This window comes from Mobula hypostoma, chromosome 2 (assembly GCF_963921235.1).
Source record: "Mobula hypostoma chromosome 2, sMobHyp1.1, whole genome shotgun sequence".
Classification (NCBI taxonomy): Eukaryota; Metazoa; Chordata; class Chondrichthyes; order Myliobatiformes; family Myliobatidae; genus Mobula; species Mobula hypostoma.
Genome location: NC_086098.1, coordinates 83,878,121 through 83,894,843, shown reverse-complemented (window position 1 = coordinate 83,894,843; position 16,723 = coordinate 83,878,121). Strand labels below are relative to the sequence as shown.

The following is a 16,723-nucleotide window of genomic DNA, read 5'->3' as shown; positions in this document are numbered from 1 at the left end:
CCTAGTTTGTACTCCCAGTGCAACACTTCACACTTGTCTGCATTAAATTCCATCTGACATTTTTCATCCCGTTTTTCTGCTGGCCCAGATCCTGCTGCAAGCTTTGAAAGCCTTCCTTGCTGTCAACTACACCTTTAATCTTGGCGTTATTCACAATTTTGCTGATCCGGTTTATCACATTATGATCCAGATCATTAACACAGATGACAAACAACAATGGACCCAGCACCAATCCCTGTTGTACACTAGTCACAAGCCTCTAGCCAGATAGGCAACCATCTACCTTCTCCAACAAAACGAACGTCAAATCTAATTTACTACCATGTCCTGAAGGCCACTGACTTCATTTTCTTGACCAACCTCCCACACAGGATTTGCAAAGGCCTTCCTGAAGTCCTACAAATCAGTAGCTCTGGAAATGCTTGCACCCCTGCACACACACAATCCAGCTCCAACTTTGGGCATAAAATTCATTTAAAATGGGAACTAACACAGATGGTCATAACCACTTCCACAAGGGAGACAAATGGCGACTGAATTAGATCTCAGCACCCAGCACTACTGCACCCAGAACGTGAACCAGCACAACTCTGCAGAGTATTAAGGACATTTATCAGCATATAACCAGGAATGCAAATGACTTGAGTTTCAGAATTAATTGCTGAATTATTTTAGGGTCAAAGTAAGGTTGGCTGAAGATAAACAACTAATCCTTAATGATGAGATAATTCTATCTAAGTTATCTATAACAAACATCCTGACTGAACAATTAACATATTTTCTTAAGAAACCTAGATAGCTACACTATCCTACAGAGACCATAATTTTACCAAACACACATTTGTATCAACTAACAGAACAAAATTAATACCAATTCTAAGCACACACACACAAAATGCTGGAGGAACTCAGTAGGTCAGGGAACATCTATGAAGTTGAAGTTTTGGGCTGAGACCCTTCTTCAGGACTTGAAAAGTTTGGGGAGAGGGGTGGTGGGTGGAAGAAGCCAGAATATCAATCCCAGGTTTATATGCTGCAGGCATCCCTCGCGAATTTTGGAATTTAGAACTCAGAAATTGGCTATTGCAAGAACTAAAAAAAAGAGAGCAGGAATCGTCCCTCTCGTCCTTTGAGCCTGCTCCAGCATTCATTAAGATTATGGCAAATCTTTTCCCTTAGTGCCATTTTCCAACACCATCTTCATATTCCTTACTGTTCATAAATCAAAGTCTCCATTTTGAATGGACATAATAACTGAATCTCCACTCAGTCAAAGTCGCTGAACGACCAGTTTCTGAGCTACAGTCTAGAATCTCATACAGCATAGAGGTGTACATGAGTTAGAACAGTTCACTTTCTAACTTGCGTTGTAAATGCACCTTATGCTAAATGTCAATCTTCTGGAATATACTTTATTATTTATTAATGTGTGTGTGTGTGTGTGTGTGTGTGTTACATGTACCGTGTTGTGCACCTTGGTCCAAAGGAACATTATTTGACTTGGTGGTATGCATGTATGTACACAGTTGAATGACAATAAATCTGAACTTGACTTGAACTTTTATGGCCTTGAACATTGACCTTCTCTCACCTTATTTGACATGACATGGTGTCATGACAGCAGAGATGTCATTGACTTTAACAGAGGAGTGTTTACATCAGTGAACTCCTGTTTACATCAATGATGCTGAGGTTGAAAGTCTTAAGTTACTAGGTGTGATCATTAACAGCTTATTCTGGTCCAATCACAAGAGCCATGACTAAAAAGTGTTTACCAACACCTCGACTTCAGGGAACTGAAGAAATTTGGTACATTTCCTTTGACCCTCACCAATTTTTGTTGATACACCATAGAAAGCATCCTATCTGGATGCATCACGGCTTGATATGGTACCTTCTCTGCCCAAGACTGCAAGAAGCTACAGCGAGGCATGTCTATAAATCACAGCAACTAGCCTTCCCCCTGTGGACCCCATCTACACTTCTCACTGCCTCGGTAATGCAACATAATTAAGGGTCGCACCAACTCAGACATTCTCTCGTCTCCCACCCCCAGCCCCTCCCCATCAGGTAGATGATACAAAAGCTTGAGGTGAGTGGGTATCTTCACTACGCTCACTGAACTGATTCCACAATCTAGAAACACAATACTTTCAAGGACTCTACAACTCACCTCCTCAATATTATTTATTTACTTATTTATTTTTTTTGTACTTGCACAGTTTGTCTTTTGCACTTTGACTGTCAATTTGTGTGTGTAGTTTGCCATTGATTAAACTGCATTTCTTTGTTCTACTGTGAATCCCTACAAGATAATAAACCTCAGGGCAGTAAATGGTGACATGTGTACTTTGATAATACATTTGCTTTTAACTTTTGAACTTTGAAGCCTAAAAACACGTACCAGCAGGTTCAAGGGCAGTTTCTTTTCCACTGTTGTAAGATAACTGAATGACCCCAGTATGATACGATGGTTTCTTGACTTCACAATCTACCTCGCTATGGCCTTGCACCTTACCTGCCTCACTGTACATCCTCTGTTTCTCTTTTTACTGCATTCTTATTTTTTTCCAACTTTAGTACACTGTCACAATGAAATGATCTGTATGAATAGCAAGTAAACAACAAGGTTTGTCACTGTGCATGATAAACCAATTTACTTGCTCCCAAGCTTCTAAGTAAATTTACTATCAAAGTACGTGCATCACCTTATTCTACTGGGATTCAATTTCCTGCAGGCATTCACAAAACAGCAAAGAAATACAACAGAATCAATGAAAAACTACACACAAAGACTGACAATGTGCTAAAGATGACAAACTGTGCCAATATAAAAAATACAAATAATAATAAATATTGGGAACAGGATTTGTAGAGTCCTTGAAAGTGAGTCCATAGGTTGTAGAATCAATTCAGTGTTGAGGTGAGTTCAGGAGCCTGATGGTTGAAAGGTAATAACTGTTCCTGAAAGTAGTGGCGTGGGGCCCAAAGCTCCCACACCTCTTTGCCAACGGCAGCAGCGAGCAGCGAACATGGCATGACCTAGACGGTGAGGATCCTTGATGATGGATGCCGCTTCCTATGGCAGGGGCTCCTTACAGATGTGCTCACTGATGGGGACAGCCTTTCCTGTGCTGTATCCACTACTTTGTGTTGGCTTTTCCATTCTTGCCCAATGGTGTTTTTGTACCCAGGTCCTCAAGACCCCAAATGCACCAGTGTTCTTCCCTTGCAGTAGCAGAAGCATTCCTCATCATTATTTGGGTTATGATCCTGTTGGAGTCCTGGTAAGATTTATCAGCAATTAATATCTCCAGACTCTAATCTGGAGTAATCTGGACTCTAATCTCCAAAGAGATTACCAGACCAGACCAGAGAACAGAAATAGAAGAGGACTTGAGACTTCCCATGTCAGAGTGCAGTACAATGTGCAATTTGAAACAAAAAAAAAGCACAAAGACAAAACACAAGAACTCAGTAAGTCAGGCATGAAGATGGGTCAGCCGGAAACCCCACCATCTTCACGTTCCCCTTCCGAGTCATGCGGTATCGGTCATAAACGCAAGGGATCCTGCTGATTCTCAATGACTCTATATTATTAACGGGTTGATACCGATGTGGCAGGGACTGCCAAAGGCCACAAAACCAGCCTTCTGGATGGGAAGAAGATCCAAGATGATCTTAGACGTGACTTTCACAGCTGCGGGCAGAGTTCTGAAATAAACCAGCCACTCTCCTGGCTTGACCATGAGGATAAACTGAAAATGTAGCAAGCAACGTTGACATGAAGTGAATGGAAGGAAAAGCTGCCCAAGTACATGAGTGCTGAGCTCATTTCATTTAATATAGATGTACAGGGAAGTTTCCAATACTTAGAGTGACTGTGGAATTACTCAGAGCTGAAGCCCTGCCAGAATGCTGTTACCATTAACATTCCTTCAAGGATCTAACAACACAAAACTAAATTAATCAGCAAGTCAGGCAGTATCTGACCTGTTGATTTCCTCCAGGTGTGTTTGTGCATGCATGTGTGCGTGTGTTGCTCAAGACTCTCAGCATCTGCAGAATCTCTTGTGAAAAATGATAGTGTTTTGGGTCAGGACCCTTCATCATGCCCGACTTGAGTTCTTCCAGCATTTTGTGTGTTGCTCAAGATTTCTAGCATTTGCAGAATCTCTCCTGCTTGTAACAAAATTAATCCTCTTTTTGGCGCAATCAAAGAAAATGGGGAAAAAAAATCCTCTTGATCCTTAAGTTATCCAGCAGACCACAAACTGGTAGGCACCAGAATCCAGGATGTACTGGATTCAATCAACATTCTACACAGTTCCCGGCTGGTGTTCAGTGAAAGGCCTGTACTCGCTGGAGAAGAATAAGAAGGCATCTCATTGAAACCTATCGAATATTGAAAAGTGTAGATAACAGTGGACATGGAGAGGATGTCTAGGATCGGAGGCAGCTGCAGAATAGAGGGACATCCCTTTAGAAAGCGGATGGGGAGGAATTTCTTTAGCCAGAGGGTGGAGAATCTGTGGAATTAATTGCCACGGATGGCTGTGGAGGGCAAGTCATTGGGTATACTTAAAGCGGAGTTTGATAGGCCCTTGATTAGTAAGGGTGAAGGTTATGGGGAGAAGGCAAGATAATGGGATTGAGAGGGACAATAAATTAACCATGACTGAACGGTGGAGCAGACTCAATTGGCCAGATGTCCTCATTCTGATCCACAGGTCACCATTATTTGGAAGTACGGTTGTGGGGCACACAAGGTAAGGGGGAGGGGGGCAGTCAAGGCTTGCAGTGCTCCAGTTCCCAAATGCCACCCTGTTGGAAAATGTAAGCAACAGGGCCAGGAGCAGAACCATTAATCTCGATAGTTTATTGTTATTCTTCAGCACACGAGTAGAAAGGAAAGGAGAATGAAATGTTTGTTACTCCAGATCTGATGCAATATTTAAAAAAAACACAAAAAACACAATAAAATCAATCTATAAAACCCAATCTATGAGTAACTGTAACGTACATTGATTACATGTACATAAAGAGTCCTAAGTGATGTGTAGTGGTGTGGCGGGGGCTTCATGGGGAATAATTCAATTGTTAAATTCTCTGCTCCTCGAGGACAGCACTAAAGCCCACACTGGTACCTGAGAAACCACAGGTAAACAAATCATTGTCTTTGGAAGTGAGGAACTAATGGACACCAACGTTGAATGTCCTGTCTTTGCACTGGGAATTCCATTAGATTACATGGATGAGCAATGGCTCCTAACATGCACAAAGATTCAGTCCTGTATATTTCTGCTCACGATGGTGATCAAGATCACAGAACATTGTGGACTGCTTTTTAAGTGAATCTATCAGCTCCATTGCCATTGTTGTAAAGCAAGGTCAAAGCAAAACAGATCTCACCTCATTTACCTTTCAAATGCAAATGCTACAGCACAACCTCCATAAACAATACATTATACGGTCTCACATAAACACGCACTTCGCACTGTACGTGAACCTTTCAGCCTTCAGACCATGCCACTCATAGACTTTGCAAATATTACTTTGTGACTGTGTGCATTACAGCATAACTCTATGTGCTGTGCGTAACTATATGTACTGCGTTTTGCCCCTTGGCCCCACAGGAACAATGTTTCGTTTAGCTACATACATCTGTATGGTTGAAAGAATTTGAAGTCAATACAAATAATGTATTTTAAAATGTTTTGATGTATGTGTCTGTAAATCTCTGCAAGTCCACTGGGAAAATCAGGGCCCATTGTCTGTGAATCCACTGGAGGCTGAAAGCCAAAGACAGCCTGTCCTGAGGCAAGAGGACTGTGTCTGTGTGTGTGTGCACGGATTGGTGGACAGGAGCGGGAGGGATGCAGGTATAGTAGGGAGGGATGGGCATGTTTCTCTATTGTTGCTTGGTATGTTCTGTTTTGTTATGCTCTGTGTTCTGCCCAGCATTGTGGGCAGGCTATGTTGGCACCAGAATATGCAGTGATACTTGGCGCCGACCATATCCTTGGGTGTGCTGGTTGTAAATGCAAATGACACATTTCACTGTATGTTTCGACGTACCTGTGACAAATGAATCTGAAAACAGTTAAGGAGCCACTGGTTACCAGATACCTCTTGTGTAAATCCTGTCTAAGTTGGGTTTGAGTTGTGAAAGACAACAGGTAGGTACCTTGGACTGGTCCAATCTTGTTGCTCATGGCGTATCGCAGTATCTGCTCGTTTTTATCATAAAGGACAAAAGTGCGGTCGACGGACAACTGCTGAGTGGCAGGCACCGGCTGCTGGCCATCGTCATTGATACAGCCCTGGAAACTGATGGTCTGCTTCAGCTGGAAGGAATAGGTCCGAGAGGACTGATCAGGAAGCTCTATGATGTACTTGATATTGGAAGAGCTCATGATTACTGAAGGGGAAAGAGAAAATACAGAACACTTTCAGGAACATCATAGAGAACATCATCCATTACTGTCTGGTTTGGTGCAACATCCTCTCACAGTAAACAAAAACCACAGCAAACTGTCTGGTCAGCACAGAGAAAAAATCATCGCCTGCAGTCTACCATCACTGTAGGACTTGTATGCATGCAGGACAAAGGCAGGAGAATTATTGTGGACACTACCCACCCTGCAAAATACTTTTCCAAAAGCTCCCTTCTGGAAAGAGCAAAAAGGCTACAATAAAACAAAAAAAACATTTCTTCACTCAGGCAGTTAGTCTGATCAGCCATTCTAGTTAACCCCCACCCCATATCTATTACCCTTTTAAGAATGCCGTTTACACTGTAAATGCATGCTGGTATTTCTGCATTTTTGCACATTTTATTCTATATCCCTAGGTTAACCTCTAACTTTCACTTTTCTTTGTAATTGTTGGATATTGTTGCTTTTTGTTGCACGCCACGCCCTGACCAACACACAACAAACTCCGAACACGTGTAAATGTATATGACAAATAAAAGTTGATCGATCCTTAGAGCAAAACTGTTGTCTTAGTTGACATTGCAGGAAATGCTTCTCTGCACAGCAAGATACCAAAGACAGCACTGAGATTAAACAGCAAGTCATTCAGTTTGGTTATGGCTGAGGCCCCAGACAAAACTGACAGTGCAAATGGGAGATTTACAGTCATCTGAGGGAGCAAATAAGACCTCAATTTAATCTTATCTGGATATCAGCAGCATTCCCCTAGAACTGCAAAATCAGAATCTGGTTTATTAGCACGTCGTGAACCTTGATGCATTGTGGCAGCAGTGCAGTGCAGTACATAAAATACTACAAGTTCATTGACTGACATACAGCATGGACAGGCCCTTCTGGGTCTTCAAGCCACACCATCCAGCAATCTCTCAATTTCAATCCTAGTCTAACCACTGGACAATTTACAATGACAAATTAACCTACCAACCGGTACATCTTTGACCGTGGGAAGAAACTGGAGCACCTGGAGGAAACCCATCCAGTCATGGAGAAAACATACAAGCACCTTAAGGGCAGTGGTGGGAATTGAACCTAGATCACTGGTACTGTAAGGGATTGTGCTACCACTAGTTACAAGAAACATATATAAAAAAATAAGTAAAGCCTAAAGAGAACAAAATAAAGAGTAGCATTCATGGACAATTCAGAAATTTATGTGCTTTAGTAGGGGAGTCTAGGACCAGAGAGTACAGAATCAGAATAGAAGGACTCCCTTTAGAACAGAGATGAGGAGGAATTTCTGCAGCCAGAGGGCGGTGAGTCTGTGGAATTCATCGCCACAGGTGGTTGTGGAGGCCAAGTCATGGGATAGATTTAAAAAGGAGGTTGTTAGATACTTGATTAGTTCAGGTGTCTAAGGTTGCAGGGAAAAAAGGCAGAAAGATGGTTTGAAAGGGGTAATAAATCAGCCATCATGCATTGGCAGAGCAGACTCAATGGGCCAAATGGACTAATTCTGCTCTTATGTCTTATGGCCTTAATAATGGCAGAAATTTCTGAATGGTCCATGAACACTACCTCATGGGTTTGCACTGGGAGTATCAGCCTAGATTTCAATACCAAAGTCCCCAAGGTGGGTCTCGAACTCATAAATGCCTGGCACAGAATGCCTCCCACCTAAACAAAGCTGATAGACCACAGCAAGCGTGTGAGGGTTTGGACTGAAGATACAAGTCTTCTGCTAGACTGAAGATAAATAGTGCTCTGTTCAGAATGGAACATAACCAGAGTTCAAAGATGTTAACACTATCCACTTAGCAGCTGACTCACCATCTTAACAACCCTCTCCCTTCACTGCCAGCTACATCATCCAGAGGATATACTGCAGCAACCCAACATTAATATCTCCCACAGCAACCCCTAAACACACAAAGCTCTAAACCTAGGGGAAAAGAGAGCATGATCTACTTGGAAACACCATCACCTCCAAGTTCTCCTTCATGGAATGAGCCATTTCCAACTTTGAAATGTAATGGGCTGCTCCTTCATCAGCACCAGATGTAAACTGTGCAACAGAGCATCTAACATCACCATGGGAGCATCTCATCGCACTGAATGAAGATCACCGATCATCGCTAACTGACAAGGGCAGCCAGAGGATGGCATCCGAACGGTTTTCCCTCCGCCCGATTCAATTTTGGATCCAGTTTATTAATTCACTCTAATCCCACGTGACTTCATCACATAAGAAACACTCACAACACGCTGGAGGAACTCAGCAGGTCGGGCAATATCCATGGAAATGATCTAATCAATGTTTCGGGCCGGAACCCTTCATCAAGACTAAAGAGGGAAGGGGCAGAGGCCCTATAAAGAAGGTGGGAAGCAGAAGGCTGGGAGGTTCCAGGTGAAAAACCAGTAAGGGGAAAGATAAAGGGTGGGGGAGGGGAGGCAGGGAGGTGAAGGAGGAATAGGGGAAAGCACAATGGGTAGTAGAAGGAGGCGGAACCATGAGGGAGGTGATAGGCAGCAGGGGGAGGGGGCAGAGTGAAACTGGGATGGGGGAAGGGAGGGGGAGGGAATTACCGGAAGTTGGAGAATTCTATGTTCATACCAAGGGGCTGAAGACATCCCTTCAGTCTTGATGAAGGGTTCCGGCCCGAAACACTGACTGATCATTTCCACGGATGCTGCCCAACCTGCTGAGTTCCTCCAGCATGTTGTGAGTGTTGCTTTCATCACATAAGAAATAGGAGCAGGAGATGACCAACTAGCTGTCGAGTCTGCTCCGCCATTCACATTCACATACCAGAAATCCTTTCTGAATATATAAAACTCATTGTCACTATCAGCTGAGACCCGTGCAAGAGCAAGAGCAAGCCTGGGAATTGGGGTTACCAACATTAGTGACTTAATCTTCCGAGCCTGCAAACAAACATTCCTCCAGCTATCACCACAGCCATGTTTCTACAGATTCTGTACATTTCTCCAGATGTACCACGAAGAGCACCTGAACTGGCTGCATCACCATCTGTCTTGGCAGTGTCACTGCTTCTCCAGCAAGAAATACACAATTTCCTATGATAGTTTACAGTGTTTTTACGGATGCACTGTATGCTGCCGCAAAACACCAATTTCATGGCAAATGCCAGTGATAACAAAATTGATTCTGATATTAACTCAACAGCTTGTTCAGTATTGTCTGGGAAATTATTGACCATGGAACAGTACAGCACAGAAACAGGTCCTTCCGCCCACACGTTGTGCCAAACTAATTACGTTACTAATCAAATGGTTCTTCTGCCTACACAATGTTCATAAGCTTCAATTTTCCTCATATTTGTGTGCCTAACCAAACGTCTCTTAAAAGTCCATTTCTGCTTCTACCCCCCACCCAGGCAGTGCATTTCAGGCACCCACCACTCTTAAAATAAACTTGTCCCTCATGCCTCCTTTCCAAGTTACCTCCTCTCACCTCAACTGTATCTTACTTCACTTACTTCCTTCAGATTTCATAAGGAAAAGAAGTTGCATGAGGAAAGCCCTCTGGAAAACCAATGGGTAATGAAATTCCAAAGTTGCTGTGCTTGATGGACCAGGAACCTCTGAGGATTTCAATTCCCCCCCCCCACCCCCCAGAAAGAGGAATCACTGATGTGCCCTGCAGCAAGGGTGGATTACAACAATGTAGAACACAGTTCCCACACTCACAAAGAGACTGTGTTTAAAATGATTGAAGAATGTGATAAGGCTTAACCATTTCCTCTGATGTAGGTGCCGGGGAGGGGGAAGGGGAAAGAGGGTTGAAATCCAGGACAAAATGAGGCATAATTTTAAAATTAAAGGCTAGGCCACTCAGATGTCAGGAAGTGCTTTAGGGAACGGCAATAGATAAACAAAATGGACAAAAAGACCGCAACAAACCAAGGCAGAATCAGAATAAAGTTTAATATCACTGGCATATGTCATGATTTTCTTTTGTTTTGTTGCAGCAATAAACGATAAAAACCGTAAGTTACAATAGGATATTGTACATATACACAGACACACACACACACACACACACACACACACACTGAATTGATAGAGCAGAAAGAGAGCAAAGGAAGAGGTGTTCATGGGTTTACTGTTCATTCAGAAATCTGAAACGTTGAGTGCGTGCCTTCAGGCTCCTGTACCTTCTCCTTGATAGTAGCAATGAGAAGAGGGCATGTCCTGGGCAATAGGGTTCTTAATGACTGATTCCACCTTCTTGAGGAGTTTGTAGGAGTCCTTGATTCTGGGGAGGCCAGTATCATGACAGAGCCAGCCAAGTTTACAACTTTCTGAACTTTTTCCATCCTGTGCAGAATAAAGAGCCAATATATTGGACTGAGACCCTTTATTAAGGGTTTCTGCACAAAATGTTGGCTCTTTATTCCTCTCCACAGATGCTGACCTGCGAGTTCCTCCAACATTTTGTGTGTGTAACTCAATAGTTGGCAGTGAATGTTTAAATATGATCACAAACAACTTTTCCCTCTGTCAACCCTCATAGTTCATCTCCTGCATTTTGCTTACCTCAATGCCCTGAAAATTCATCTTGAAACCCTGGAGAATCCTGCACAATCCAGACGGATTGCCCACTCCAAGGGCACAGAATCAAGGAGGTTAGCTGGAATTGTACCAGTGATCTTTCTCAGTAACAACTCCTGTCATCTCCTACAGCTCCTCAAATCGGGTCCCGTAGATAGATCCTACCACTGCTTTGTTAGCTCAGCCACAATACAGGCACATCAAAATGCCTGGATGAAACTTGTACCGGTTTCTAAGAGACCACGTGACACTGGAACAGAAGTAAGCCATTCCACCTATCCAGCCTGCTCCGCCATTCAATAAGATCAGCTCCTCCTACCTGCCTTGTCTCCATAATCCTAAATTCCCTTGCTATGCCAAGATCTTTCTAACTGTGTATTTTACACACATATTTAATGAGGTAGCCTCTACTGCCCCCCGGGCAGAGATTGCAGATTCACTAGTCTCTGGAAAAAGCAGTTTCTCCTCATCCCTGTCCTACTTCTACTCCCCAGAATCTTGAGGTTATGTCTCCTAAATTCTAGTCTCCCTTCCCAGTGGAAACAACTCTCCTGCCACTGTTGTATCTTTTTCTAACAACCGTCTGGTCTACCCTACCATGAGGAACCTTGACAAATGCTTTACTGAAGGCCATGTCAACAACTTTCACTGCCCTCCTCTACCAAGCATCTTTGTCACTTCCTCAAATAAAACTTATCAACTTACTGAGACCCCCCCAATAAAACAAAACAAAGCAAAAAGCACTGGAAATACAGATGGCATGTGGAAAGGATATGTTGACAATTATGAGCAACTCCTTGGTAAACATGGAGTTTAATAATACTTCTTTTTACACCAATGTATAATTTTCTTTGCAAACATGAGGAATTCTGCAGATGCTGGAAATTCAAGCAACACACATCAAAGTTGCTGGTGAACGCAGCAGGCCAGGCAGCATCTATAGGAAGAGGTACAGTTGACGTTTCAGGCCGACATCCTTCGTCAGGACTAACTGAAAGTCTACTTACTAGCTCTTCTTTCAGTCAGTCCTGACGAAGGGTCTCGGCCCGAAATGTCGACTGTACCTCTTCCTATAGATGCTGCCCAGCCTGCTGCGTTCACCAGCAACTTTGATGTGTGTTGCTATAACTTTCTTTCTTGTCTCTTAGCTGAGGTTTGGTTCCTTTTGAGTTGGTTTTATATATTTATTTTTTTATTTAGAAGTATAGCCTGGTTTCAGGTCCCTCTGGCATAACGAGCCTGCATTGCCCAATTACAGCCACATGACCAATTAACCTCCCAACCTGTACATCTTGGGAATGTGGGAGGAAACCAGAATACCCGGAGGAAACCCACGCAGTCACGGAGAGAACGTACAAACTGCTGACAGACAGCGGTGGAATTGCTGTAATGGCGTTATGCTAATTGCTACACTATGATGCCAGCCCATCACTCAGTAAACTTGTCCAAAGCAGCGGTGTTTAATAATTCCACGTCATTTGCTTACCAGAGCTTGAGTAGTGGTACAGCTCGCTGTATGGCTCTACATGCACGGTTGACTCCTGCGGAATTTCAGGCACTTGCCCTTCCAGTTTCGTAGCAATGGTGAGGTGGTTATGCTCATCGATTCCACTAAAATGCTGGGTGATAGACAGCTTCTCATTACCAGGGCTGAAAGTCACTTCTGCTTGACGTGTGAATTCACCACCTGGTCAATAAAAAAAGATACCAGTCATAACTGAACAGCACCGCATTCAAAGACCCAACAGTTAAGTAGCACCTTTAACTTTTACCATCACTCGATTGTGATTAGTCAAACAAAAAAAAAACTGACATTGAGCCTCTTAAACTGATATTAGAAAAGATGCCCAAGAGCTTGATCTATGAGGTAGGCTTTGAGGAAAGGATGAGATTTCTGTCACCAGAGGAAGAAAGGGAAAGAGGAACTGGAGAGAACAAGCCCCCAGTGGGACAACTGCAGCTTTCATGGGGGATTGCAAAATTGGAGGAGTTTATCATTACAAGAAAGGTCCAGACTAGGAAAGCAGGATGGCATTTGGACTCGTTAAGTCTGAGGATGTACCTGGAACCAAATTAGGCTTGCAAATTTGCAAGTGATGCGTGCACACTCCAGACTAATCATGACAGCACACCACAGCTCTGAAGTTCCCCTGAGACGCCTGGACTCCACTAATGCAGTTAGTATCCGCCTTCATCCATGTTTAAGGCTCCCAAATGATTTTAGTAACTAACATGGGCCTACAATTTTTGCAAAAGCACCGGGTGCCAAAAATCCTTATGGAAATCCTTTTACAAACTTAATCACAAGACCAAAATGAATGCAGAGCCCAGCCCCTTCTGTGTTGTTCTGGAACTTGAGTAATATAACAGAACTATTTTTCCCCCAATTCTCAATAGAAAGAAACAATTCTCATAATAATTCAGAGAAGGGCTCTCCAAGAAACATTCAATGTAAAATAAACTAGATTATTCAAACAAAGCCCACCATAGCATGTCAAGTGTTGCAATGCAATGCATGTTTGCTGACACCTTCACGGATCACAGTGGTTTACTACCAGAGGTGGGCACTGTTTTGGACTCAGGATCTTCTCAGGGACACACATTCGAACCACAGGCAGGAATGGGCCACTCAGCTTCTCAAACCGTTCTGCCATTTAATAAGATTTTGGATGTTCTTATGGTAATCACAACACCACTTAGCTGCCTACCACAGTAACCTTTCACCTTCCTTATCAAGTACCCTGCTTTAAAAATACACATTGTCCTTTTGAGGAAGGGAGGAGGGCATTCAAAAAGGCTGCCACTCTAGTAACCCTCCCCCCCTGCCCAACGCCCAGTTCTAGATTCTACTTAGAGGAAACCTCCCCTCCTCATCCAACACACACACACACACACACACACAATGCCAGAGGAAGTCAGCAGGTCCAGCAGCATCGAGTTAAAGTCAAAGGAAATTTATTATCAAAGTACATATAGGTTACCATACACTACCTTGAGATTCATTTTATGAATTCATCTGAGATTCATCTATGGACGGAAATGAACAGTCGACATTTCCCTTTGGTCCTGATGAAGAGCCTTGGCCCAAAATGATGACTGTTCATTCTGCTCCATAGATGTTGCCTGACCTGATGATTTCCTTCAGCATTTTGTGTGTGTTGCTCAAGATTTTCAACATCCACAGAATCTTACGTCTCCTCATCCACTGTCAAAACAATTCAGGAACTTATACATTCAATCAAGTCCACTCTCAGTTTTCTAAACTCCAATGGATATGAGACTGCTGTTCAACTTCAAAGTTTACTTTATTGTCAAGAGTACATACATGTCACCACATAGAACCCTGAGATTCTTTTTCTGCAGGCATACTTAGCAAATCTATAGAACAGTAACAGTAAACTGTAAACATCAGGAACTATAAACTGTAAACAAATTGTGCACATGCAGATATAAATAAATAGCAATAAATAATGGGCATGAAATAAAAAGATGAAAGAGCCTTAAATGAGCATAACTATTATGGTGGAGAGGTAGTATCTGTTCTTGAACATGGTGGTGTGAGTCCGGAGGTACCTGTACCTTCTACCTGATGGCAGCAGCAAGAAAAGAGCATGGCCTGGCTAGCGAGGATCTTTGGTGATGGATGCTGCTTTTTCATGTAGATATACTTAATGGTTGGGAGGGCTTTACCTGTGATGTAATTAGCTAAATCCACTACCTTCTGCAGGATTTGCCAAAGGCACTGGTGTTCCGATTCCTCATGAAACAATCTGCCCATTCCTGGTATCTGCCCAGTGAACCTACTTTGAACTGCACTTCTGTCCTTCCTCAGGCGAGACCAATTCATTTCTGGTTTGGCACTGTTATTAAACAACCCCCAGGCCTTTTACTTGTAAGAGAGTGTTCCAGATTTCCATCACACTCCACAAAGACATTACCTCTCAGAGACTAGCTCAGATTTTCCAGTTTCTACAGGACTCGTGCTGGCGGAAATAATTTTCTCATCATATACTTTCCATTTCCAAATTGCTTTGAAATGTGAGCTGTAGGTCATGAATGCTTCCTAGGTAGTGTCCCTTATGGGTCTGATGTCTGATGAGGAGAGGAGAAGATGGTGACACCATCATCTGGTGGTAATGTCTGTTATTTGTCAAGTAGGGTGCCGTGCACAATCCTGATTTGATGGAGACGGACGTGAGAGCACGGAGAAACATCTGGTGAAACTTCTGAAATGCCTGCTTCGCTGCTGCTGCTACTGTGTGGTCCGAAATCTCCTGGGGGGGGGGGAAGGCCCCGAGTCCTTGGCTTTGCTTATTGCTTGGTGGCTGGGACGGGGTCGAGGCGCTCGGCAGAGATGGTGCTCGGTGTCGAAGGGCTGGTTGGAGGTTCGAAGTTTTCAGACGGACTCAGGGTCTGCTGCAGTCCGGTGCTTCTAATGGTGCTGCATCGGCAAATCTGTGGCACTTGGAGGTTCATGGCAGGAAGAGTTTCTCCCTTCTACCGTCTGCATGAGATGTTGAGGCTATCGGGACTTTGAGACTTTTTTTTACCATGCCCATGGTCTGCTCTTTATCAAATTACGGTATTGCTTTGCACTGTTGTAACTATATGGTATAATTATGTGGTTTTGTCAGTTTTAGTCTTGGTTTGTCCTCTGTTTCTGTGATATCATACTGGAGGAACATTGTATCATTTTTTAATGCATGGATTTCTAAATGACAATAAACGAGAGGACGGAGTGTCCTCATAATCTAATCTAATCTACCTGACCTGTGCTGGTAGTTATACTCTACTTTAACTTGCATACAACATAGAAATGACAGGCCCTTCAGCCCACAAAATTGTGCTGACCACGTAACCTACTCTAGAAACTGCCTAGAATTTCCCGAGCGCATAGCCCTCTAGTTTTCTAAGCTCCATGTACCTATCTAAGAGGCTCCAAAAATAACCTATTGTATCCACTTCCACCACTACCACCAGCAGTGTATTCCCTGCACCCACCACTCTGTGTGTGAAAACTTACCCCTGACATCACCTCAGTACCTATTTCCAAGCACCTTAAAACTATGCCCCCTTGTGTTAGCCATTTCAGCCCTGGGAAAATCCCCACGATCAATGCCCCTCATCACCTTATACACCTCTATCAGGTAACCTCTCATCCTCCATCGCTCTAAGGAGAAAAGGCCATTCACTCAAACTATTTTCATAAGGTACACCCTCCAATCCAGACAACATCACTGTAAATCTCTGCACTCACTCGATAGTATCCACATCCTTTCTGTAGCGAGGTGACACAGTACTCCAACTGGGGTCTGACCAAGGTCTCATATTGCCAAGTGGGGTCTTCTTCAACTACTCCTCATCTAATTGCTCGTCAGTTCTTTCTGTTACCCTTTTCTTCACCCGCACATCTTAAACGTTAAATATGCATCAAGCTTTCCCTTCACTTACTCACCCAATTCCGCTCACCTCAGCCTCTCCTGAGTCACTGCATTCTAACCGTCCTATCTGACTGGCATAGCAAATGCTCTGCCCAGGACGGCAGGAAACTGCAGAGAGCTGTGAAGACAGCTCAACACGTCACTGGAACCATCTCCCCTCCATGCACTGTCTACACTTCTTGTTGCCTCAGTAAAGCAACCAACATAATAAAAGATATCACTCACCCTAGGCATACACTCGCCTCCCCTCTCCCATCAGGGAGAAGGTACAAA

General features: G+C 43.4%; 1 protein-coding gene across 1 annotated transcript in view; it reads right to left on the bottom strand.

Annotated features, from left to right (window-relative positions):
- nid1a (nidogen 1a) overlaps positions 1 to 16,723 on the bottom strand; it is a 164,409-nt gene that overhangs the window by 122,339 nt on the left and 25,347 nt on the right. Inside the window, 2 exon segments of the mRNA XM_063039515.1 lie at positions 6,188 to 6,421; positions 12,496 to 12,696. Of these exon segments, the coding sequence (XP_062895585.1) occupies positions 6,188 to 6,421; positions 12,496 to 12,696 (435 nt within the window).